Source organism: Eumetopias jubatus, unplaced genomic scaffold (assembly GCF_037043125.1).
Source record: "Eumetopias jubatus isolate StellerSeaLion01/CBP00866 unplaced genomic scaffold, mEumJub1_p1.0 scaffold_14, whole genome shotgun sequence".
Classification (NCBI taxonomy): domain Eukaryota; kingdom Metazoa; phylum Chordata; class Mammalia; order Carnivora; family Otariidae; genus Eumetopias; species Eumetopias jubatus.
The window spans coordinates 2,683,688-2,707,201 of record NW_028274820.1 but is presented as its reverse complement, the minus strand read 5'-3'; the positions used below and the strand labels follow the sequence as shown (position 1 = coordinate 2,707,201).

Genomic DNA, 23,514 nt, shown 5'->3' with positions numbered 1-23,514 from the left:
TGGAAGATCAGATGACAAGACAGACTGGAAATGTTATGTTCCCTGAAATGTAGAAATGATACAACAAACAAAAATTGAAAGGTTAGGGGAAATAAATCAGATAGAAAGAATAAGTTGGCGAATGTCAAAATAAGAGGCTATTTGTTCAACATTCACAAACGTAGACTATAAGCATAGGCATCTTTCATGGTACAAGAGAAGACATTGAGATAATATCAACCAAAACTGCATGATGGAGAAGAAAATTTAATGATGGAAGAAGAGAAATTACTTTGGGTTTTTTTGCATGGTAAAAACAAATATAAAGGGTTGAAATTATTTATATGAAGTTGCAATTATAAGATAATCACCAGCATAACAATAAAGCATTGTTAAATATGGGGTTTTTTAAAGATTTTATTTCTTTATTTGAGAGAGAGAGAGAGAGAGAATAAGTGGGGGAGGGGCAGAAGGAGAGGGAGAAGCAGGCCCTCGGCTCAGCAGGGAGCCTGATTCAGGACTCGATCCCAGGACCCCGAGATCATGACCTGAGCCAAATGCAGACACCTAAATGGACTGAGCCACCCAGGTGCCCTTAAATATGAGTTTAAAAGCAAAATCATAAGTATAGAAAAATACTTAACTAAGAACCTATATACACGAAACTTCAATTCATGCCATTATACACCTAACCTTGCCTCAATAAGAAGGTATATGAGACATACAAGGGACTCACCTGAAACAAAACATTTCAGAAAAGTTTAAGGGCAAAGGTACATCAAGCAAATGGGAATACAGAGATGTAGGGGGAGAGAGAGAGAGAAAACGGGAGGGAGAAAGGAAGGAAAAAAAGCAGCGATCATCAAGTTACTTTCATACAAGGTAGACTTACGTGTACACACGGGGCTCAGAAGATCTGTGCACGGCATTCAAAGGCCAACAGCACAGGAGAAGGGAGAGGGACAATCAAGTAGCAGGGGGACCATGATTTATCTGCCTTAGTCTAGGACAAAGGAAAGTTTGCACTTTAAGGAAAGAGAATTCCTAAATAACAAAAGGAATATAGATCCAATTCTATACTCCCAAGACAGGAAATTAAAAATTCTTTCCAAGTTCCCATAAATCATTCACAAGAGTAGATTATATATTGGTTGACAGAGAGAAACGCTATTAATTCAAAACATGGTTGTGATAAAGACGTTTTCTGAGGGCAATGTAAAAATTAGGATGCATCCACAGGAGTTGGCAGTTAGCGTATGAGGCAGTTGTGAGTGTTTGTCAATCTGACTGAAAAAAATGCTCTCCTGGAGTAGTTTTCAATTTATTTTTTTTTTCTTACTATAAGTACACTGAGTAACTTTGGAAATTCCTGAGACTTTCCACTTGGAAATTAAAAGAAGCTTTACGCAAACAGCTCTTGGGAAAAGAAGACCATCGACACTCATATTGCAAGTATGCAGAGAAAACGGATAAAGTCCAAATATAGTTCCATGAGGCCCTGTGGCACTCTCCCCAGGACCTCCACAAAGGAGGGGACACTGCTATTGGCCTTCCCGTGGTCCTCCTGTCCCCCAGGCTACAAGCCTCTCTCAGGCAAGGAGAACATTTTTTTCTCCTGGCCGCGAACGCCGGGCAACCACTGTGCCTGACACGTGTGGCAAGTGCCGGACACACTCTTTTCCAAAGATGAACCAGCACAAACACTTTGACTCTTAGCAAGATTCACGATGTCAAGCATGTAAAAGACGCATCACCATGACACCGCGTGGAGGAACAGCTCCAAAACAAAACGAAATACCACCGATGTGTAAGAAGAGGGCATGAAGTAGGATTTGTTCCCCTCTATTGTCTCAACTCTTGATAGATAATCATTTGCTTATAAAACCCACGATAAAAAAAGAAACATATTAAAGTCAGGGAGGTCAGAATAGGATGTCCATCTGCTCCTTACTGTCCAGACAGAATAAAGCAAACGAGTGTGTTCCAGATTCTTCCATGTATTCATCCCTACTCTGGAACCCAAACAAAAGCACCATCAATAAAAGTCTGCAAACATGGGACGCCCGGGTGGCTCAGTCGGTTAAGCGTCTGCCTTCGGCTCAGGTCATGATCCCAGGGTCCTGGGATCGAGTCCCGCATCGGGCTCCCTGCTCAGTGGGGAGTCTGCTTCTCCCTCTGCCTGCCGCTCCCCCTGCCCGTGCTCAATCTCTCTCCCTCTCTCTGACAAATAAATAAATAAAATCTTTAAAAAAAAAAAAGTCTGCCAACAGGAAATCAAATGCTCTTATTTATATAAGCCTCTTTAAAAGGACATTCTGGTCTTCATAAACATTAATTGTCACCAGCGCTTTTTCTGAAGATGGCAAATGCTCGATTTACATTCTAACGACCCCTCGCTAAAAGTGTTTTCTCTGTGGCCAGCCTCTATTAGCACCATCCAGGGAGTTCAAAGGCGGACAAGTGATGAGCGCTTGCATGGAAGTCACACAGGAGGGACGAACCACAGAGAAATACGCTCTGGTCTTTCCCCATCAGCCCAGCTTCAGCGCACTGCTGCCCTGACTTCCTCCAGCACCCCCAGACCACATCGCAGTGGGATGCCAACCCAGAACCCCACGAGGCAGCTGCTGGGTGGAAGGACCACCACCTCCTTACCCTCCCCTTCCTTCTCTGTTCCCTCCAGGAGACCCAGGCCAGCAGGCTGAGGTCCCATACCTGCCTGCTCAATGCTCCCCTGCCTTCCCCCAATAGCTTTGGCCCCTGTGACTGGTGCCTGGGAGGGGAGGGGGTGCCGGGGAGGGGGACCTCTCGGGTGTATATTTATGCTGTGTCCTCCCACGCAGCCTGCACCAGAGGGATGCACAAGGGTGTCTGTGGGTGACAGGGCATTTGACGTCCAGTCTTCACTTTCTTATTCCAAGTTTGCTAACTCTTGGGAATGTCAGGGGGAAGGGAGGTGCCCCACATGCCCGCACACCTCTCTGAACACAGCACCATGGAAACCAGCGATCCCAACCTTGGCTCTGACCATGGGACCCAGAAGAACATCCCAGCAGTGAGTGCTGCCCAGAAGGGTGTGGGCTGCTCACAGGCCAGTCTTGTCCCCTTTCCAGGTCTGGTTTTCACGAGCACACCAGTGCTGAGCCCCACAAGCAGGTGAGGCGGGCAGGCCGGCAATAGCACCCCCATCACTGTGAGGATCCCGACCAGCATCAGTGACAAGTCACTGGCCCCAGGTCTGTGACCAGCAAGAGGTGGACCTGGACTCCAGATGCAACCTTTCTTTTTTTTTTTTTTTTTAAGATTTTATTTATTCATTTGAGAGAGAGTGAGCCAGAGAGAGCATGAGCAGGGGCAGAGGAAAAGGGAGAAGCAGACTCCCCGCTGAGCAGGGAGCCCAACGCAGGGCTCGATCCCGGGACCCTGAGATCTTGACCTGAGCCGAAGGCAGACGCTCAACCGACTGAGCCCCCACAGGCCCCCCCAAATGCAACTTTTCATGTCAGCACCTCACGATTCCATGTCTGAGATTCTGAGGGGGTCTCAAATGCTGAAGGCCATCCATCACAACACTGGAAGGTCGGACTGGCTGCCAGGACCCAACATGCCAAAGAAACAGACTTTTGGAACTGTTAACTCAGACTCTGAGTACAAAAACCCTCTTCATCAAGCTCCCCTATTAAAGGGTCTGAGCTCCCAACCCCAGCTTGGAGGGCAGGGGTTCCCCCACCACCAAGCAATTCTCAGATGTTAGCTGGTGTCCTACAACGCAACTCAATCCCACCACTCACGACCTGAAGGTAGCATCATGTCCCCCATTTAGGGCCTCATCCCGCGAGATCCCACACACACACACTCCTGATGCCCTTCCCAAATCCAGATTATCACCAGTGACTGATGACCTGTGGTTAAAAAGAAAGCCCCAGACCCCAGGCGGAGTCACTTGCCTCCAGGGACAGCAAACCAAGACTTCACCGTAATTTCAATTTCTCCCGGAGTGGGATTTTAAATCCATCAATCCAGGATGTTCTAATCTACACCATTGAGGTAATCTGTCACAAAGGCCCTCTCCTCCCAGAGGACGATAAGGTGATCCACCTAATAAGACCCCCAGTGCTTCCCCGAAGGGAAGGCGACCTTGCCTGAAACAATCCTTTCTTTTCTTTGCTAATAACTGCTGGCCCCACTTTTCTTCCTAGAAAAACCTTCCATTTTGTGCACCCTCAGACCTCCCCTCTCCTTGCCACACGGGATGCTGCCTGATCGAGAATCACTTCATAGAGCCAACTGGATCTTCCAATGTACTCTGTTGAATTTTGTTTTTTAACGTGATAAATCATAGGTTCCCAGGGCCCCTGCCTGGGTTTGACGAGGCCGCTGGAGCTGCTCACAGAACTCAGGGAGACGGTTTACTCCCTAGATCACCAGTTTGTTATAAGAGGGTTAACTCAGGAACAGACAGAAGACCTGTCTGGGGCGGGGCCTGGGGAGGGGACGTGGGGCTCCCATGCCCCCCACCCAGGGCCCATGGTCCCCACATCTCCGCCTGCTCACCAACCTGGGAACTCTCGGGCCCCTGTCCCTTTGGGATCTTATGGAGGCTTCAGGACATGGGCAGGCTGTACTAAGTCATTGGTCATTGGTGATTGATTCAACCTACAGTCCCTCCCCCTCCCCAGAGGAAGAAACACACCCCGTTTCTACACGAGGACGTTGGGGAATCTGGCTGGCACCACTCCTCCTGGCACTGAACCCCTCCCTTGATTAGGAGACAATTAGCTTCGTTGTCCCCAGGCACTAAACAGACCCAGCCCTCGGGACACCTGCACACTCCAGCTGAACCCAGAGCTCTGAGGAAAACGGAAGAACATGTAAGTCAGACGTTCACAGAGGACGGAGTGAAGTGGCAGCTGAGTGACCAAGGGGGTACGCCTGCTCCCACACAAAAGTTTTGCAAACATTAAGTGGCAATTATTAGTTCCCTGGGGGCGTGAAGGGCATTCAGAAGTCAGGACACCTTGCGGGGGGGGGAATAACGTGACCCATCCCAGCCTCGATTTCTTCGGCTGTGTTTCTCTTACCAGGTTCTCAAAGGCTGAACGAGGTGTGTGGGAAAATGTGCGACAGTTTTCGGAGAAGCATGATTGTGGCTGCCGGTGACAGGAAAGAGTCGGGGAAATTGGATAAACCATGACCTGGGGTTTTAACAAAACACCTCTCTGGCCGGCAGGGAGGTGAGTCCATGCGGACTATGAGGGTCACGAGAAAGGATATAAAGCTGCATTTCTGGGGCGCCTGGGTAGCTCAGACGGGTGAACATATGCCTTTGGCTCAGGTCATGATCTCAGGGTCCTGGGATGGAACCCTGGGTCCGGCTCCCTGCTCAGCGGGGAGTCTGCTGGAGCCTAATAGCCCCCCGACCAGGAGAGAGTAGGCTGATTTCAAGGAAACCTTCTTTTTGTGTGTAAAACAATTCTAGAGTATTGCTGCGGTTTTCATTTTGCTGAAAACCTTTTTATGAAGTTGCCTTACTCTCTGGAGCAATGAATTAACATTTGACATTCTTTGTATTCACCAAGTCCGCAGGGAGCTCCCATCGTAAATTGTCCGGTGATAACCACCCCGGAATCTCGGGGCTGAAAGGAACCTTAAATTGCACTGCATCCTGCTCACACCCAAGTCTGCCGTCCCAGGGGACCGTTTCCCAGCATCAGCCCCTCAAAACATCAGTTCCAGGGGCTGCTGGCTGATTTTAGATGAAAAAGACATGGAGGGAGGAAGTGAAGGAGGAGGGTGAGAGGGAAGGAGGGAGGGAGGGAGAGGAGGGAGGGAGGGAGGGAGGAGGGAGGGGGAGGAGGGAGGGAGGGAGGAGGGAGGGGGAGGAGGGAGGGAGGGGGAGGAGGGAGGGGGAGGAGGGAGGGGGAGGAGGGAGGGAGGTCTGCTTGGGATTTTCTCTCTCCCTCTCTCTCTGCCCCTCCTCCCTCTCTCTCTCTCAAATAAATAAATAATTTTTTTTAAAAAGAGAGACAACAGGCCCGAAACAGAGTCACTTGTGCTGAGCCCCATGTCAGCAAACCAAGAGGTCATACTCGGCCTAAGTTCCAGACCGCTGAGCATGTACATAACCTTTAATCAGTCAACCTGGAATTATCTGGTCAGCAGGAGAGCAAGCCACAGAGAGACCCCTTCCATTCCCTTGGGAGGGGCAGCCTAGCCTGAAACAATGTGTTCTCCTTTAAACATTCTTCTTTTGCCTTTAAAAAGCCTTTCCCTTTCTACAGCTCTGGGAGCTCCTTCCTAATAGCCAAATGGGACGATGCTTAATGGCTGATTCATGAATCCCTGAATAAAGCCCATTTGATCTTTAAATTTACCCAGTTGAATTTTTCTTGTTTAACAGAGTGAATGTCACCTTCCCGGCAAAGCTGACCTTAACCACATTAATAATTCCTCTGGGCGCTCCTCACTGCCTTCATCCAACACCTCCGGCTCTTAACTCCTCCCAGTATTCAATTCAAGCTGCTTCTTTTTTGTATGTGTAGACTCTGCTTCCCTGAACTCGGGCCCGAGAGCAAGGATTTCACCTGTGCCTTCACTGACTCACCCGGGTCTGAAGACCGACAAATAATACATAAATATAGTTGAACAAATGAGTCCGTTAATGACTATATAATTCATACCAAAAGTAGTAGGGAGCCACCAAACGTCTCACACGCGTGTGCACTGCGGTCGACACTAGGCTTCAGAACCATCCCTCAGGTGGCCAAGCACCAGGATCTTATGGGATCTCCACGGAGTCTCACCCTCCTGCAGGTATACCCAGCCCTTAAGATACGGACACTTTTTGAAACTAGAAATAAAAGAAGGATATATCGCAATGAGAGCCTCCAAGGCTTGCCTCTTTCAGGAAAGGAAAATACTTCTTCACCTCCTTCAAAGGAGTAAAACAAAGACTTCTGAGAAATTGTGCCGCGGTATCCCAAGGAGGGAACGAGTGAAAGTGAATCCGTGGGCCAGGATCAGACAGACAACGACAAATACCGCGTGTTTTGCTTATATGTGGCATCTAAAAAAACCAAAACAAACAGACGACACTAACACGAAAAAAAACAGAAACAGATTTGTCACTACAGAGAACAAACCGGCAGTTGCCAGAGGGGAGAACAGAGGGGGATGGGCGAAATAGGTGATGCAGATCGAGACGGACACACTTCCAGTTATAAACTAAGTAAGTCGGGGAGACGGAACGCATAGCAGAGTGCCAAATACTGCAACAGTAGACGGGGACAGACGGGGACAGACGGTGGTGACACAGAACGTGGGGAGCACTGAGTGACGTACAGCACTGCCAAATCACCGTCCTGTACTTCAGCTACACTTCACTAACAGAAAGAGAAAAAGGAAGCCCGTGACACCGGAATCCCGCCACGGCACGCGGCTCACTCCAGCCTGAGGCCTGGACGGGTCTCAGTCACAAGAACTTATCGTCAAGGGGTGAAGAGGCACATCTTCGAGTCCCTCCCCTCCCCCAAAGCCCGTTAGCCGAGCACCACGGTCAGCACGAAAGGCAAGCGGACCACGCGGGCCACCTCCAACTCGCCGTGAAGCTGTTCGCAGGAATATGTGCTGTTCCGTTCTGCCCATCACCCCATCACCCCCTCCTGGGAGCCAGCCTGCGTGGGGGGGGGCAAGGTGACCCCCAGCCTCCCTTGCGCACCAGACCAGAAGGAATCTGCCTCTCCTACCCTCACGCCCGTGGCCCCCCTTCCAGGGTGAAGATCAATAGCACGCTCTGGAGCTAGACAGAGGCTTTCAGAATGCCATCTTCCAGAGATTCAACGGAAAAGAATGCATCATAAAAAAGCCAATTTCTCCGAGTACCTGGAAATAGGTCATTCATCCCCACAATGTCCCAGCACGTGGGCTGCTGTGAAGTTTTGCGCCTGACCCTTTGCCAGAAAAAGCCCTTTTCTCAAATTCCACTCTTGGTGCTACTGCCACCAAGAAAAATAATTTAGGAGCAGAAGAGCCGTGGCCAAAAATGTTCAAAGCCGAAAACTATCGTCACTTTGAAAGGAAAGAAATGCTTTCATTTTACAAAGAAGGAGGTGAAGGGGCGTACCGATGATCCGCATAGTGAGGCAATCCCTGGGTTAAAATGACACCCTGGTCTCTGTCTTTCTGACCCTCTGTTCCGTCCACCACGCTCTGATACCCCAAGAGGGACACAATCAGGCGGGGGGCAACCAGTGCTCAGGCCACAGTGGGAAAGTTGTCCCCGTGACACCACGTTTTGCTGCGTGAAAACGCACGGCTGAGCTGTCGTGTGGAAGGCATGCGCCCAGACAGGGAGGAGATAAGACGTCGAGACACCTGTCAGGAAAGCATGACCCCGGTCCCCTGGCTTCCGCAGAGCAGGTGTCCCACTGAAGGACGAGCGTCTGCTGCCTGCTCTCATAACTAACCTGGGATCCAGGTGGACCCTCTGATGACCTCCCCTGCGGCCCTTTCCTCCTGTGCTCCCCAGCCCTGCATCCCAGGGCCTCCAGTCCGGGCCCGGGACAAGGTGCTTGAGGAACAGCATCCCTCAGGGCCGAGCGCACCCGCCTCAGCCACGTGGCTGTCAGGCCGCTGACCACCCGACTGCACCCAGGGGTCCACATCCCAGTCGGGCACACCCTGCCCTCCACTTGGCGAGCCCCGCCTGGCCTGTCCCCCGCTCCTCTTCCTCCAGGTGCTGTGGTCCAGCGGCTCTGGCCCGTAACTGCCCATCCCTCCTCTCCTGCAAGGACATCACCAGCCAGGTCACCAACGAACCCCTACGTGTTTGCAGACTGCCCCCCACGTCCCCAAGCCACTGTCCCCGGCCCTCCTCCCTGCAAGTAGGCCGACTTTTTAAGATCTGCACTGAAGAGGAAGCGTTTTCCCAGCTCACATGGGTGACATCTGGAGTCGGACACGCAAAACCCCCGTGAATACCGTTCAAACTCGTTCTGAAGGGTCTTTAAAGCTACGGATGTCTGGCGTCAAATTTAAAGTTCCGCATGACCCCATATCTCGACCATTATTCCTGTGTCTGGATGGCCCGGGCGTAGAAAGTCAACCGTGAGCAGTTAGACAGGGGAAAGGACTTCCTTAAATGCTCTCTGGAGCGACTACAGAGAAGATCCGAGACATCCCCAAGGCAGCGATCCAAACGCAAAGCGCATCTCGCTATAAAGTGGGCGCGCAGGGGGGTGGCTGTGCGGTGCCTACTCACAGGTCCCTGGTGTGGCACGGGTACGGGATGGCCTGCGTCTGTGCAGCCAGCTCCACGGCCTCTTGCCCGGTCTGCACCAAGATGATGGCTCTTTCGATCATGTCTTGCAAAGGGACAAAGATGTAGTTGTACTTGAACCCTTTGGCTGGCAGGCTCTGAGGATGAAACTTCCAGGAAGGGTTTTTCACCAAATCCGTCCTCATGCTGTATAAGACACTGGTCCGGATGGTGTAGGTGACGTGGGGTGGCAGCTGCAGAGACAGGGCCCTCCGGCTCCTGCTGGCCAGGGAAGTGTTGAATATGACACCTGCCAGCAGAAAAGGGAAGACAGAGGTCATCGCACCCTGAGGGTGGCTCACCGAGAGCCAGCGCGCGACAAGGGAAGCTGGACGACCGTGAGACTCAGCCCAACCCCCTCTTGGGGAAGCGGCAAGGCAGCACGGACTCTCGGGGTTACACAGGCAGGTACTGGTATATAAACCCATACTGCGTGTCATCAATTACTTACAACAAAACAATCTGTACCAAAAAATCTGTTACCGCAATGATTTCTTTTGCGTTTTTCTAGGGCTCGAGAAATGACCCCAGGCTGCTCAAACAATCGGGCTTTCCTTTTCTGGGATTACAGATGCATCCGCGAGAATGAGGCATGGGAGGTGTGCGGAGGCTTGTGGTCGTGGAGGGAGGAGGTCAGGTGATGAAAGGGACAGCACAGGGAGGTGGTCAACGGTATGGCGACAGACGGTCGCTCTCCACCCGCGGTGAGCAAGGCGGGGCATAGAGTTGTCACGTCATACTGATGTACTGCGGGTCAGCTAGATTTCACCTTCCAACAAGGAATTGGTGTCTTTGGGGTTATCGATCGGTCGTTTTTGTTTTTGTTTTTTTTTTAACTTAAATTTGATTAGCCAACATACAGTACCTCATTAATTTTTGATATAATGTTCAGTGATTCATTCGCTCCATATAACGATCATTCAAAATGTGAACACAGGGACTCAGTTCTGGCACATGAATTCTCTGAATTTCATACACAATGTCTGTTGGGGTAGAACGGGACACTCCCGAGGTTCACATGGGCAAGTCCTAACCCCCAGCAGAACAGAATGTGAGCTCACTTGGAGACAGTGTCCTCACAGAGGTAGTCAATGGAGAAGGAGGTCCTTAGGGCAAGCTGTCGTCCAGCAGGACTGCTGCCCTCAAACAGGGGAAATGTGGACCCAACATGCACATAAGATATACATGCAAACACCATAAGAGACCCAGGAGAAGGCAGCCGTCGACACGCCAAGGGGAGGCTGGAGCGCGTACCCCTCACAGCCTCAGAAAGAGCCCGCACTGCTGAACCCTGGATCTCAGACGTCTGGCCAGAACCAAGAGAAAATAGATTTCTGTCATTGAAGCCACACGGTCTGTGGTCCTGTGTCATGGCAGCCCTCAGCATTATTTAAAAAAAATAATGCGATGTCCATTCAAGACATGAGAACGCATCACGTGTACCCTGAACGAATGGGCATGAATGAATGAAGTCGAACTGGCTGTTGTCTCCCCCCTTCCCTCGCCCCCAGGATGTCAAGATACTATGATAAAAGTCAAAGTGATGGCGGAGTCAGAGCATAACTGTAATCGGGAAAGATATAATTTTATCATGTGAGATTTAACGGTAAAACAACACCATAAACTAGTAAAAACAGATGCTGTGAATGGCCTGGGGCCCAGGATCTGAGACGCGGACAGCCACAACTCACCAACTCAAGGTGAGGCCTTCTGCTTCGTTTCAGTTTATCTGGAAAGGACATCTCTTCTTTTGGAGCCACTGGCACACACGTTTGGGGAGAAACATGCAAGATGGCAAACCCGCCGGAGCCCGTGCCGACAGGAGCATATGTTCTCACAGAATACTTACTGGCCAAAAAGCTGTTCTGCCGCATGAGCTCATGGGCTTTCGACTCCAGGCTGGTGACAGAATCCAGCGCCTGGAAACGGTTCAGCACCACGCAGGAGGAGAGGTTGACCAAGATGCGGCCGAGGAAGAGTATGCGTCTGGCGCCCCCGTGAGCAAACAGCTTGTCCAGCTTCCTCCCTGAGGACAGAAAACGGGACAGGATGTCACAACCTGATCTCACCCCAGGGAGAAAAAAAGTCCCTTCGTGAGTCACACTTTGTTCATATGAAAAACGTGCTACCTATTGGCTGAGTATCAACTCTGCCTTTTGAGTTTTGGTTTTGGTTTTGGGTTTTTTGTTGTTGTTGTTTGCTTTGTTTTGTTTTGTTCGTTTTAAGTAGGCTCCACGCCCAAGGTGGGGCTTGAATTCATGACCCCGAGATCAAGAATCTCAAACTCCACCGACTGAGTCAGCCAGGTACCCCAACTCTGCTCTTTGAATGCAGTCCCGTGATGCTGATCCTTCCATGGGAATGAGAAGTCGTGGAAGCACAGATGGTGAGCATGCGGCCCAGGGATGCTGGGCGGCAGGCGATGCACAGAAGCATCCCTGGGCAAAAGCCTCCGAGCAGCACGGAAGGCCTCCCACACAGAACCCAGCAAAAAAAAAAAAAAAAAAAAAAAAACACATTAGTGTTCCAACCTGGTGCCAAGGAATTCCAGAAAACATGCCTTCACCATCACAGCAGGCATTTGGTGAAAGCCGCTCACTTTGTCACATTAACTTTGCAGAAACAGGGATCCGGGATCAAGGAGTATTGCCACCGAGGAAATCCGATGCTCGTGCACTCTGCCCAGGTTTGAGCATTTGAAATGGAAACAGAGCCAGGGAGTAAAGCGGGCACATTCGTCAGGGCAGAACACAGGGGAGGACTCGGTACATGAGCTCTGGCTTCAGGGAGGAGCTGGACCACAGGTCAGAAAGACATGGGAAAACCAAACGACGCAGAGTAGGGCGGCGTGGGAAGAACGCGAGAACCTAGCCCAGGGAGGGAAGCAATTACAGACGTGCTCAGCATGCTCAGGATGATAGGGAGACACCATCAGACCCGCCAGGGTCGCTGATGTCACGGCATCACCATGGGCTGGGGCAATGTGCTTGTGTCCACTGGGGCACGCCACCCTGTCCCCACCCCGGCCTCGCGCCCCCTTCGGAAACCCCCAGAGACTAGATTGCTTGGGACTTCATAAAGAACAGAAAGACTCAACCAAGAAGGGGTGAATGCACATGGAAACATACTGACATGTTTTTACACACCTATGACACACACAAAAACACACAGTGAATCATAAAACCGCATAGACATAGGACAGTAAAGGGGCAGCTCTTAGACGCCCTAGCGGCCCTTCCCTCAACCACAGGACCCACTTCCACAGGGACGATCCCTGAGCAGATGGACACCGGCTTCCGACCACAGCATCCTCTCCAAAAGCATCCCTCAAAGGACGAGCTAAAACGAGCCCCCACCCAACCCCAGATCTATCAGACTGAACAGAACCAGCCACGGGGAAACATCAAGAAACAGAAGCTTGATGAGAAGCTTCCGGGAAAGAGCATCAGTTGTATATGATTTTCAGGCTTTACAACGGAAGTACATCGCATGCTTTTCAGCACAGGCTGAGTGGCCCACATTCTAGTTAAGTGTTATTTTGCTCTTAAAGGAGTGAAGTCTATTCACTATGCAGCAAACCCTACTGGTTATTCAGGAGGACTGTGTGATGCCAGGGCACCCGGGGAGCCTCCGTGGGTGCTCAGCCGCCTGCTGCACTGAGGGTAAGCACACACCCGTGGGACGAGGGCTGCCAGCCACCGTGCTCCCGAGCCCACATTCTGGCAGGCACACACCGCAATCCAGAGTGAGCACCGCCCCCCGGGGTCCTGTTCCGAAGCGCCCTATGGGTTCCTGGTTCCCGGGGTCCTAGACTTATTCCTCTCCTTCCCTGGTCCCACACAGCCTCTTGCCTGTGGGCCGTGTCATTTGCTGTCCATCCTGGGGGAGCAGATAATGACCTGACCCGCTTGCTTGTCCTCTGTGCAGGGACGGCGCGCCCCACTGGCCCTCACCCACTTCTCGAGGTCCCCCATGCTCCAGCCCCCCAGATGACAGCTGGCCTTCCCCCCGGGCCCATTCGCGGGGTGCCCCAGCACCCCGGGGGCTGCCTCTGCCTTCTCGCCTCCCTCCCTTGCTGGTCTGCCTGCTCCTCTCTCTCCTCCTGGCTTCCTACTTTCTAGATCAAGCCTGGGCTGTGCCCGCTCGGCATCGACCTGTCTCTGAAAGGCCAGAGATGAATGAGGAGCTACATCAAGGTCTGTCCCTGTCATCATGAGGCACAACGGAAAAACCCATTAAGGTGTCCAGGCCTCCACTCTTTCCGTGGCGAGGAGAGAACTTGTTTCATCGACCCCATCCAGATGGCTGAAACAGTAAGACTCCGAACAACGGGGAGAAGGTGGCGTGAGCATGATCCCCCAGCTACCTGAGCTGCTCCTCGACCTCCATCACTCACTGCTTCTCAAAGCAGGGTCTGTTACTCTGCCGTTTCTAGATCCCAGGCCGAGACACAGAGGCTGCCTCCACGGGGCCCCGGTCCCTCTCCGCTGAACCAGAGGCCACGGGGGTTTGGCTTAAAGAGAGTCTCTCGGATCAGACCACTTCTGCTGTGGAGACGGAGACACAGCAAGCCTACTGGTGGGGTGCAGTATACGGGGCCTCGCGGTCAAGGGTCAAATGGGGGGTACCCCCCTGCTTCCTGGGGGGCAGCTGTGTCTGTTTAGCCCTGACACCCTACATTTCTTCCTTATGGCACAGGGATGATGATAATCTGCTCCGTGGTATTTTTCTAAAGATTACATGAAATAATGCGGCCAAGACTTCTGGCGCTCATGGTGTCCGGGGCATGCTGAGCACTCAATCAGTGTGTCCTAATACTGTGGTTATTAATATATTAGAGAAAGTCGATCTCCAGTAGAGGCACAGACGGAATGTGCTGCCCTATCCTATCAGATATCGGCTTATCAGATATTGGCTCAGATGACACCACAGGATCGGAGCGACGCTCTGCCTGGTGGGCAGACTTCCAGATCGCCAACCCCCACCTCCTCGCCAACCGAGATAAAGAGCTCAGCACCTGGTTTCTCTGCTGTAGAGACACAGATGCCAGGCTCTGCACAGCTGACTTGGTTCGGCCGATGCAGGCAGAGCTGAGGCCAGAGATTCTGCATCTTTCCATGTCCGCTCACCCTGGTGACTCCGATCAGAGTCACCCTGGTGGCAGCTCAGCCGAGCAGAGCCATGTAGCGCTTCTCAGGCGTTCCCACCCACAGAACCCGATGGAGGGCGGCTGAGGGATGTATGCAGGGAGAAGACAGGATCCCAGAAAAGCCCATACAGGAAGAAAATTTTCTGAAATGAATGGTTGTTTTTTTTTTTTTCAGGAAAATGTGAATATTCTAGCCTCTTCTTTTTGTTTTCATATAAAACATGTCTCATTTTCCTGCAAATGTTGAAGCCAAAGTGATGCTTTTGGGCGATGCACCAAGTTTACTCTGTGACGCTATGGGCCCTGGCGCGCCGCACAAGAAGGGTCCATGCCCCCCTTTCTGGAGACGTCCTTTATGCTGTGAAATGTCCCTGTAAGGGTGTGTGTGCAGCATCTGCGAAGGCACTTCGTGGGGGTTCATACTGTTGTCTTCTAAGCACAGTGGGTAGGAGGCTGAACTCAGAGCTTCCTGCGTGCAGTGACAGACCCCGGGAGCCATCAAAAGCCAGACACACGAGACACGCGGCGGGGGTGGCCAGCTTGGGGCACAGGAGGAGTGACACTGTCCCCAGTGGTAAGTGCCACAGGGGAGCCCGGGAAGGGTGGCGGAGAAGTCAGCAGGACACGGCTTTGCCCCTGGAGCAACTCTACGTGATTCCGTGTTTTGCGTTGGAAAGTGATTTTTTTTTTTTTTAAGATTTTACATATTTACTTGAAAGAGAGAGAGCACACGACACAGTGGGGGAGGCAGAGGGAGAGGGCCAAGCGAACTTGGGAGTCCGACACAAGGCTCCATCCCACGGCTCTGAGATCACGACCTGAGCCAAAATCAAGAGTCAGACGCTTAACCGACTGAGCCACCCAGGCGCATTGGAAATGCATTGGAAAGTGATTTTGATCTGCAAAGTTTCATCGTCCTCATGTGCAGTGGGAGGAAAACTATGTTGCCTACGGAGTTGTTCTAAGAATTAAAGTTGTTCAGTACCCAGTGTATAGAAGCGCTTACACCAACCGCAAGAATTGCTGGAGGAGAGAGCCAGGCCTAACCAGTGGTCTTCATTTAATTCCTCAGGATGAAAGTAGGCAGAACAACTAGAAAGCAGGAGACCAAAGCATGCCCTGTGAGAGGCCTCGGGTGTTTCTGCTTTTCATTCTCTTGTGTTTGATGGATACCTGCAGAGTATGAAATTTTACGGGGGGGAGCAAACTGAGGACATGTTCATATTGCTGAGCATGCATCATGAGCTTATAGAGCACATATTCTAAATGTGCTCTATAAGCTCACCCACGGGGGCCTAATTCAGAGCCAAAGCTAAAGGCAGCTCCCAGCCCTTCCCCACCAGAGAGCGTGTTTAGGAAGCCGGGAGTATAGCCTGGAGCAACCAGTCCTGCTCCTGCCCAGGCAGGGGAGCGGGGGGACATGGCCCCACCTGCTCTGGACACTGTCTTCTGGCCCCATGTGACCAGAGGGTAAGTGACCAGAGCCAGGTGGCCCATCGGCACTCAAGCTGACAAGACAGAGCAGGCAGTTTGCAGAATGAAGCCAAGGGCCTCACTCATTCAGGGACCCTGGGGTGAGTGCGGTTGCCTCAAGTTAAGCAAGGGGCGCCTGGGGGGCTCAGTGGGTTCAGAGTCTGCCTTCGGCTCCGGTAGTGATCTCAGGGTCCTGGGATCAAGCCCCGCAGTGGGCTCCCCGCTCACAGGGGAGTCTGCTTCTCCCTCTCCGTCTGCCCCTTCCCCTGCTCGTGCTTTCGCTCTCTCTCAAATGAATTAAAAAAAAAAAAAAAAATCTAAAAAGACAAAGAGCTTTAGCAGCTTTGGAGCTGCTTCTCCCACTGCGCCCAAGCCAAGAATCAAATTTGAAGACCTGCCCATGGCTGACCACGGCCTCCAGGCTGTCTCACCAGGGACCCTAGCCAGAGTGCACGGGAAGCCCACTCCACAGCCCTGCGTATGGCTGAGCAGAGAGCACAGCCCACAGCTTCTCCCATCTGCAGAGCAGGGGATTCAGTGCACACTCTGGCCCTATCCGGGTCCCCACACCATGAGTTGTGATCCCATCCTCATGGCCTGCCAGGCAAGGCAGCTGATTCACAGCCCCGTCTATTGCAGAATATAATACGCAGTCCCGACTACCCAGAAAACTGAGCCAGAGAATCAGACAATGCGGAGCCCTCTCTACAGCTTCGCTTTGGCAGGGAACCGAACCAGCAAACCCCCGTACCCGACCCCAGAGATGAAACGTTGTCTCACCTGAAAACAGAAGATAATAACAGGGCCCACCTGCCCACGGACATTACCAGCCGACCCACCCAGAAACCCCAAACTAAGCCAATGGAAGAAAATATAAATATCTAACCTGTTAGCAGTAAAAAATAAAATACGGCCTCAAACGATATAAACCCTACATTGACAGAACATAAGGAGAAATAGACCGGTCCACAATCCCAATGGGAAATTACAACACACACCTATTAATACCTGAAAGAATGAGCATAAAAAAAAATCAGTAAGGGGGCGCCTGGGTGGCTCAGTCGGTTAAGCGTCTGCCTTCGGCTCCGGTCATGATCTCAGGGTCCTGGGATCGAGTCCAGCATCAGGCTCCCTGCCCTGCGGGGAGTCTGCTTCTCCCTTTGCTTGCTACTCCCCCTGCTTGTGCTCTCTCTCGCTCTCTCTCTCTGACAAACAAACAAATAAAATCTTAAAAATAAATAATAAATGGAAAATCATGACATTTAGAAAGTAAGCTATAAACTATCAAACAACCCAAGGATCAAAAACAGCTACACTTCACTGAATGCTAATGAAAATAGAACATATCAAAACATGTGAGAGGCAGCGTCCAGAGGGAAGCGTGTGATCATAAGCATGAATATGTACATACAAGTAAAGAAAAAGAAGGCGGAAATCACAGATCTAAGTATCTCTCTCAGGAAGTTACCAAAAATAAAGTGACAAACCAGAGAGAGTGAAAGGATGGAACCAGAAACAAAACACAAAACGAACAAAAAATCAGAAGTCACTGAAATAGAAAATAAAATTATCACTAAAGCTAAACATTTGTTTTATTAAAAAAACTAGTAACATTGAGGACCCTCCGACAAGACTGATCAAAAAAATAAAAGTAAGAAGAGGGAGAGAGAGAGAGGGGGGAACATAAATCAAAATGTATCAGTAAAACTGGGAATAGTCCCACATACCCTTCAGATGTAAAGGTGAATTTACTGAGTAAAATTGCGCAGGAAATGTTTCTCTCGTGCACCCTTTTTCAGATTGACATTTTCGGATGTCAACCAGCAAAACATGATCATAAAACAAGAATGGGGAAGACGACGAGCCCGGGAGACTCAGTATCCCATCTGGGAGAACAGAGCAGGTAATTTCCGGGAGCACTCGGCAGCGATGCTCAGAGGCCCACCTGTCTGGCCCAGGGCAGGAGGGCAGGCCAGCAGGTGTCTGCCCACACGGACAGAGGGACGTCCCCGCCGGGAAGGGTGACACACTGGCACAGAGGGCAGGGGAAGTGGGGAGCCAAGGGAACAGTGACTCTAGGAAGAGGGAAACATTGTGAAAAAGGAAATTTCATTATAACCTGTAACCTGGCTCTGCACCGAATCGTATTTGTCTGATCATGATGTGGACATAAGGAAAATGTCCATCACTTCAGGGAAGCCATGGGGCCGCGGAGGGAGAAGCAAGGCTGCATCTCTCACAGCAGGAAATGGATTGATAACTCCTCTGTAAAGATATGATGATACATAATGTATCATGCCATGATATAAGGTACAATCCACAGGAAACAGCTAAATACGTTTAAAGTGGATTCGTGCTAGGGGGTGGACATGGAAGGCGGCCAGACCTAGAACTCTTAGTAACAGGCAAGTACTGAAGGACATGAAGAGTCTTTGCAACAGAATCCATTTCTTTTTTTTTTTTTAAGATGCATTTATTTTATTTTTAGAGAAAGAGAGGGAGGCAGCACAACCAGGAGGGGCAGGGGCAGAGGCAGAGGGAAAGAGAGACAATCCCAAGCAGACTCCCTGCTGAGCGTGGAGCCCCGTGCGGAGCTCGATCCCACGACCCTGAAATCATGACCTGAGCCGAAACCAAGAGTCGGGCACTTAACCAGCTGTGCTATGCAGGGCACCCCTAGAATCCATTTATGAGCTGTTTGCTAAATAATATAAACAGTGTGATCATTTTTCTGAAAATATATGTACCCATGCTCACATGAGCCATGCAAATCCATCTGAAAAAGTAACCCCAAGCGGTCTCTGATGATGAGGTTATTATGGGTAGATTTTTTTTTCCTATCTTCTTTGTATTTTCTAATATTTCTACGACAGACATAAATTGCTTTTGTAACAAGCAAACGGTTACTTTAAAAAAGTTAAGGAATGAAATCAAGAGCCTGACTGGACAAACATTCCCAGAAATTGCTACAAATTACTTTCAAATGCTCCTTTTTGCCCCAGGCTCCAGATGCTGGTTCTAAGGCGGAGAAATGGATGACCTCGCCAGCAATTTTATCTTTTTAATTTTATTTATTTATTTTTTATGTAATCTCCACACCCAACATGGGACTCGAACTCATGACCCCGAGATCAAGAGAGGCGCGCTTTTCCGACGGAGCCCGTCAGGTGCCCCTCGCCAGCGATTTTAAAAGGATGCATGGAGTAAAGTGATCGAATTCTTTACCTACAGAGTTACAAAAAGGAGGTTTGTAAAACATACAGAGGTATGTTTTAATTCCTTGAAAAATGACTTAAAGCAGTGACATCTATTTTTAAATATCATTAACTTGGGGTACCAGGCTGGCTCAGTCAGTTAAGGGACCCGCTCAGATCTTGATCTCAGGGTCGTGAGTTTAAGCCCCACACTGGGCTCCACACTGGGCGTGGAGCCTACTTAAGAAATAAAATAAAAAGGAAATAATTTAAGTTCATTAACTTTTCTAAGGCAGTAAATTCATCACATCTGTTTTTTCCAGAAGAGGGAAGTATGGTGCCTCCTGCAATGCCTAGCCCTCTGCTAACCCCCGCGCTGCAGGCAGCCACCATCCCCTTCCCTCTGGTGGAACAGAGTGCCAGGAGCCAGAGATGTCCCCTCTTCCCTCAGGGGAACTTCCTTTATTCTTGTTCTGCACTCAGCTGGGCTGGGCTCCCGAGCACACCCCTGCTTTCAATCAACAATTAACTCAGGAATACTCATTTGTTTCAAAAACTCATTAATTGTTTCAAGTCTCATTCATTCTTGCATTCACATCAGAAGCCTTCCTTTTTGACTACGCTCCTTGCTGCTCAAACCCTGACTCCATAAACCAGAAAACTTCAGGTATGAGCAAACTTTGGAGCGTATCTAGTTTTACAGACAAGCAACCAGAACCGGAGAGGAAGAACAACCTGTCAGTGTCACCCAGGAACTTGGAGGCAGAAGGATGAGGAGCCCAGTGGTGGGCCATCTGGTAAGTGGACCATGCCACGCCCACCCACATACACAGACACTCCCACCTAGGTACATGGACACGCCCACATGCACAGACACGCCCACCTAGGTACATGGGCACGCCCCCACACACAGACACGCCCACTAGGTGCATGGACACGCCCCCCAAAACAGACACGCCCACCTAGGTACATGGACACGCCTACATACATAGACACGCCCACCTAGGTGCATGGACACGCCCCCACAGGGACACGCCCACCTAGGTACATGGACACGCCCCCACACAGACACGCCCACCTAGGTACATGGACACGCCCACATACACAGACACGCCCACCCGCGGACGCGGCCACCCACTTAGCCCCACACACACCCCCCCCCCACCTACTTACCGTAAGCCTGGAGCTTCTCGGTCAGCTTGTTAACATCAATGTGCAGTTGACTCTCTACAAAGTTTCTTATAAATTTGTTCCTCAGGGCTTCCTAAGGAAAATAACACAGCTTAACAAAAATAATCTCATTTCCTCTTACTGAATAATACTTGTTAGGTTTATTTAAAGTTTCATCTTACAAGAAAAAGACACATAAAGTGAATCATGGTGAAAGAGGTTCTAAAAATCATGGTAAATGACAGGATGACAGTTGATTAGGACTTCACTTCGGCTCAGGTCATGATCCCGGAGTCTTGGGATCGAGTCCCGCATCGGGCTCCCTGCTCGCGGAGAGTCTGCTTCTCCCTCTGACCCTCCCCGCTCTCATGCTCTCTATCTCTCATTCTCTCTAATAAATAAAATCTAAAAAAAAAGAAAAGAAAAAGGACTTCACTCTGAAAAACAAGAGTAATGATTGTGACAATTTAGATTGTCATTGAAATTGTGCACTAACATTGAAAACAAAGAATGAAACAAGTGTTGACTTTTTGGGAGAATTTTCTAACAAAAGTAGAGGGTGATGCTTTATAGAAGATCATGTACGGGGCGCTTGGCTGGCTCAGTCGGTTAAGCATGCGACTCTTGATCTCAGGGTCCTGAGTTCAAGCCCCACGTTGGGCATGGAGCCTACTTTAAATAAAATAAAATAAAATCATCCTTAAGATTCTCTCTGGCCCTCCTACCTGCTCAGACACACATGCCCACGTGCTCTCTCTCTCTCTCTAAAAATAACGAAATACATAAATAAATTAGTAAATAATTAAATAGAAAGCTTTTTGAAAAGAGCCTTTCCATTGTGTTTTCCACAGGCCAGTTTTAGAGACGGAATCAATCATAAAACCACCACGGAAGGGTTTCCGCATTTCCCGAACCCACTTTTAATCCTGTGGCCATCAAATCTCATCTTTGGAAGAAACCTGCAGATCATGATCTGTTATCCCTCTTTCATACTGAATGGCTCCAACTCTCCCTTGTCAAGGTTTTCACTAAGGAGGGCTCCCCAAGGTGCTTGGAATGAAAGTTTGCCTCCGGATCGACGGCCCCCTGCAACATCCAGCAGCCCGCCAAGACTGAGGGGCACGTCCTGATGTTGTGAGGTCAGAGCCAGGACTAAGCAAGGAGGGGGCTGGCGGAACGGGGACTAGTTCTGGAACCTCTCAGTTCACACAGAGAATATTTACATGTGACCCTGACTTCGTGTGAGCGCACAGCCTCGAAACTTAGAGATTCCAATAAGGAATTCTCAAACGGCGTCCACCCTCTGCATTCAGCTCTGTGACTTCTCACCTCCGCCTCCTGGATGTGACGAGTCTATCGATATTTGTGTACGGATGACAGGATTTCCTTACGAAACACTGGTGTGCACTTGTATTTTACTGGAATCTTGCATATCTTTTGCTGGGCATTGGCCACGGGCCAGACACTGGCTGGGTACTTTCTGTGTATCGATCATCTACGCTCAGCCACATCTCCGTGAGGAGATCACTTGCTTTTTTCCCTGAGCAGACATGCAGTCCAGGTCTCGGGCAGCAGTGAAGCACCTGCCCAACTGTCTGGTGGCAAGAGCCAGGCCTGGAATACAGGTCTTCACACTCCCCGATCATAAGCCCCACGCTGGGAAATGGGGCGCCACTCACCACGCTTTGTCCTCGAAGATGACAAGCGCAGGCAATGGAAGAAGGAATTGCGTTTCTAACATGACTGCCTGGCAGGTGGTACCAGCTCGTGGGAGGACCTCTCCCCGGAGCCGTGTGGACCGGTGGGGGGAGGCAGGCAGGTGCTCACACGACTTTGGAGACTCTCCATTGGTTGTTCATGAAGTTGCGTGTAATTATTCCTAATGGCAGTGGAGACTTCCTTAAAGCCTAAGCTATCTCCGGTCTGGCTCACCAGAGAAAGAGCCTGCTGATGCCGGTATTAACAAATCAACCCGCGAGCAAACAAGTTCAAGAAGAATATGATGCTAGTTCTCGCGCTCACACAGTGGGGGCCGCCCTGAGACCCGGCATCACAGACCTTCAAACACCAGGACGGGACCACCGGCTGCCACTGGGCTCTGAAACCACCTGGGTTTGCCCGGGGCCACTAGCACCCCGCCAGGAGCCACGGGACCCCTGGCACGGGGCTCCCCGGGGGAAACTGACCGCAGCTCTGGGACAGTGTGTTCACCCCACTGCTGGGCTAGACTAGGAATCAAGGCCAGCCAGGCTGGCTCCCGAGTCCCTGCAATGAATCACCTTGAACTACTTGTCTGGTGCATAAAAAAATAGGCCAAACAAGAATAAAAAGGCGGGCATGATTTCTCACACTATCAGACTTCAGGGGACTTCCAGTTACACAAATGGCCCCAGGTTATTATGTGGACTACCTCCTGTGAAGTTCTGAAGTTCATGGCTGTCGGGCTCTGCAGGAATTGGCCGTCTTAAAACACAGCCCCCAGGATTACGGAATATATTAGATTGTCGATACAGAATGTCAGGGAGTGAGAACTGGCCCTTTAAACAGACCCACAGTTGAAAAGTACGCAAACCACTCAAAAGAGCATTAAGGTACAGAATTGTGCCTCCTTTTATGGAATTTATTTTTTTTTAAGATTTTATTTATTTATGTGACAGAGAGAGCACAAGCAGGGGGAGGCACAGTGGGAGAGGGAGAAGCAGACTCCCCGCGGAGCAGGGAGCCCGATGCGGGGCTCCATCCCCGGACCCTGAGATCACGACCTGAGCCGAAGGCAGACGCTTAACCGACTGAGCCTCCCCAGGCGCCCCTCCATTTGTGGAATTTACAGAACAGGCAAATACTATTAAATTATTCATCGTGCTCACAATAGTAACATCTGGCACGAACCAAGCCCTTGACCATTTACAAAACTGCCTCACACATTCAACTCTAGGTCAGTATTATTAGTCAGCTGACAACCGCACCCGAGGGGCACCGTGGGGCCCCCTAAGGGGCCACTCCGATTTCGAGGCACGCCCTCGCAGGTGCTCCCCCAGCCCTCGCCCTCGGTGTGAAGACAGCCACCACTCACCTGCAGTTGGCTGAGCATCGGGCCACTCCCACCGTTCTGAAAAATGCTGGACATTTTCAGGAGTGTTTCTGTTAAAGTCTTTAGCTTGTGCACAAAATGGAACGTGTAATTTGCCTGCAAAACAAAGCATACGTGGGTATATCTCCAGGTCTGCCACGCC

General features: G+C 50.5%; 1 protein-coding gene across 1 annotated transcript in view; it reads right to left on the bottom strand.

Moving 5' to 3' along the window:
- The window catches only part of ABCA13 (ATP binding cassette subfamily A member 13), a 315,259-nt gene that overhangs the window by 219,183 nt on the left and 72,562 nt on the right, over positions 1 to 23,514 (bottom strand). The window contains exons 17-20 of the mRNA XM_088018679.1: positions 23,355 to 23,468; positions 20,285 to 20,375; positions 11,145 to 11,321; positions 9,239 to 9,545 (exon numbers count right to left, since the gene is read on the bottom strand). Coding sequence (XP_087874805.1) covers positions 9,239 to 9,545; positions 11,145 to 11,321; positions 20,285 to 20,375; positions 23,355 to 23,468 — 689 coding nt within the window. The remainder of the gene's footprint in view (positions 1 to 9,238; positions 9,546 to 11,144; positions 11,322 to 20,284; positions 20,376 to 23,354; positions 23,469 to 23,514) is intronic.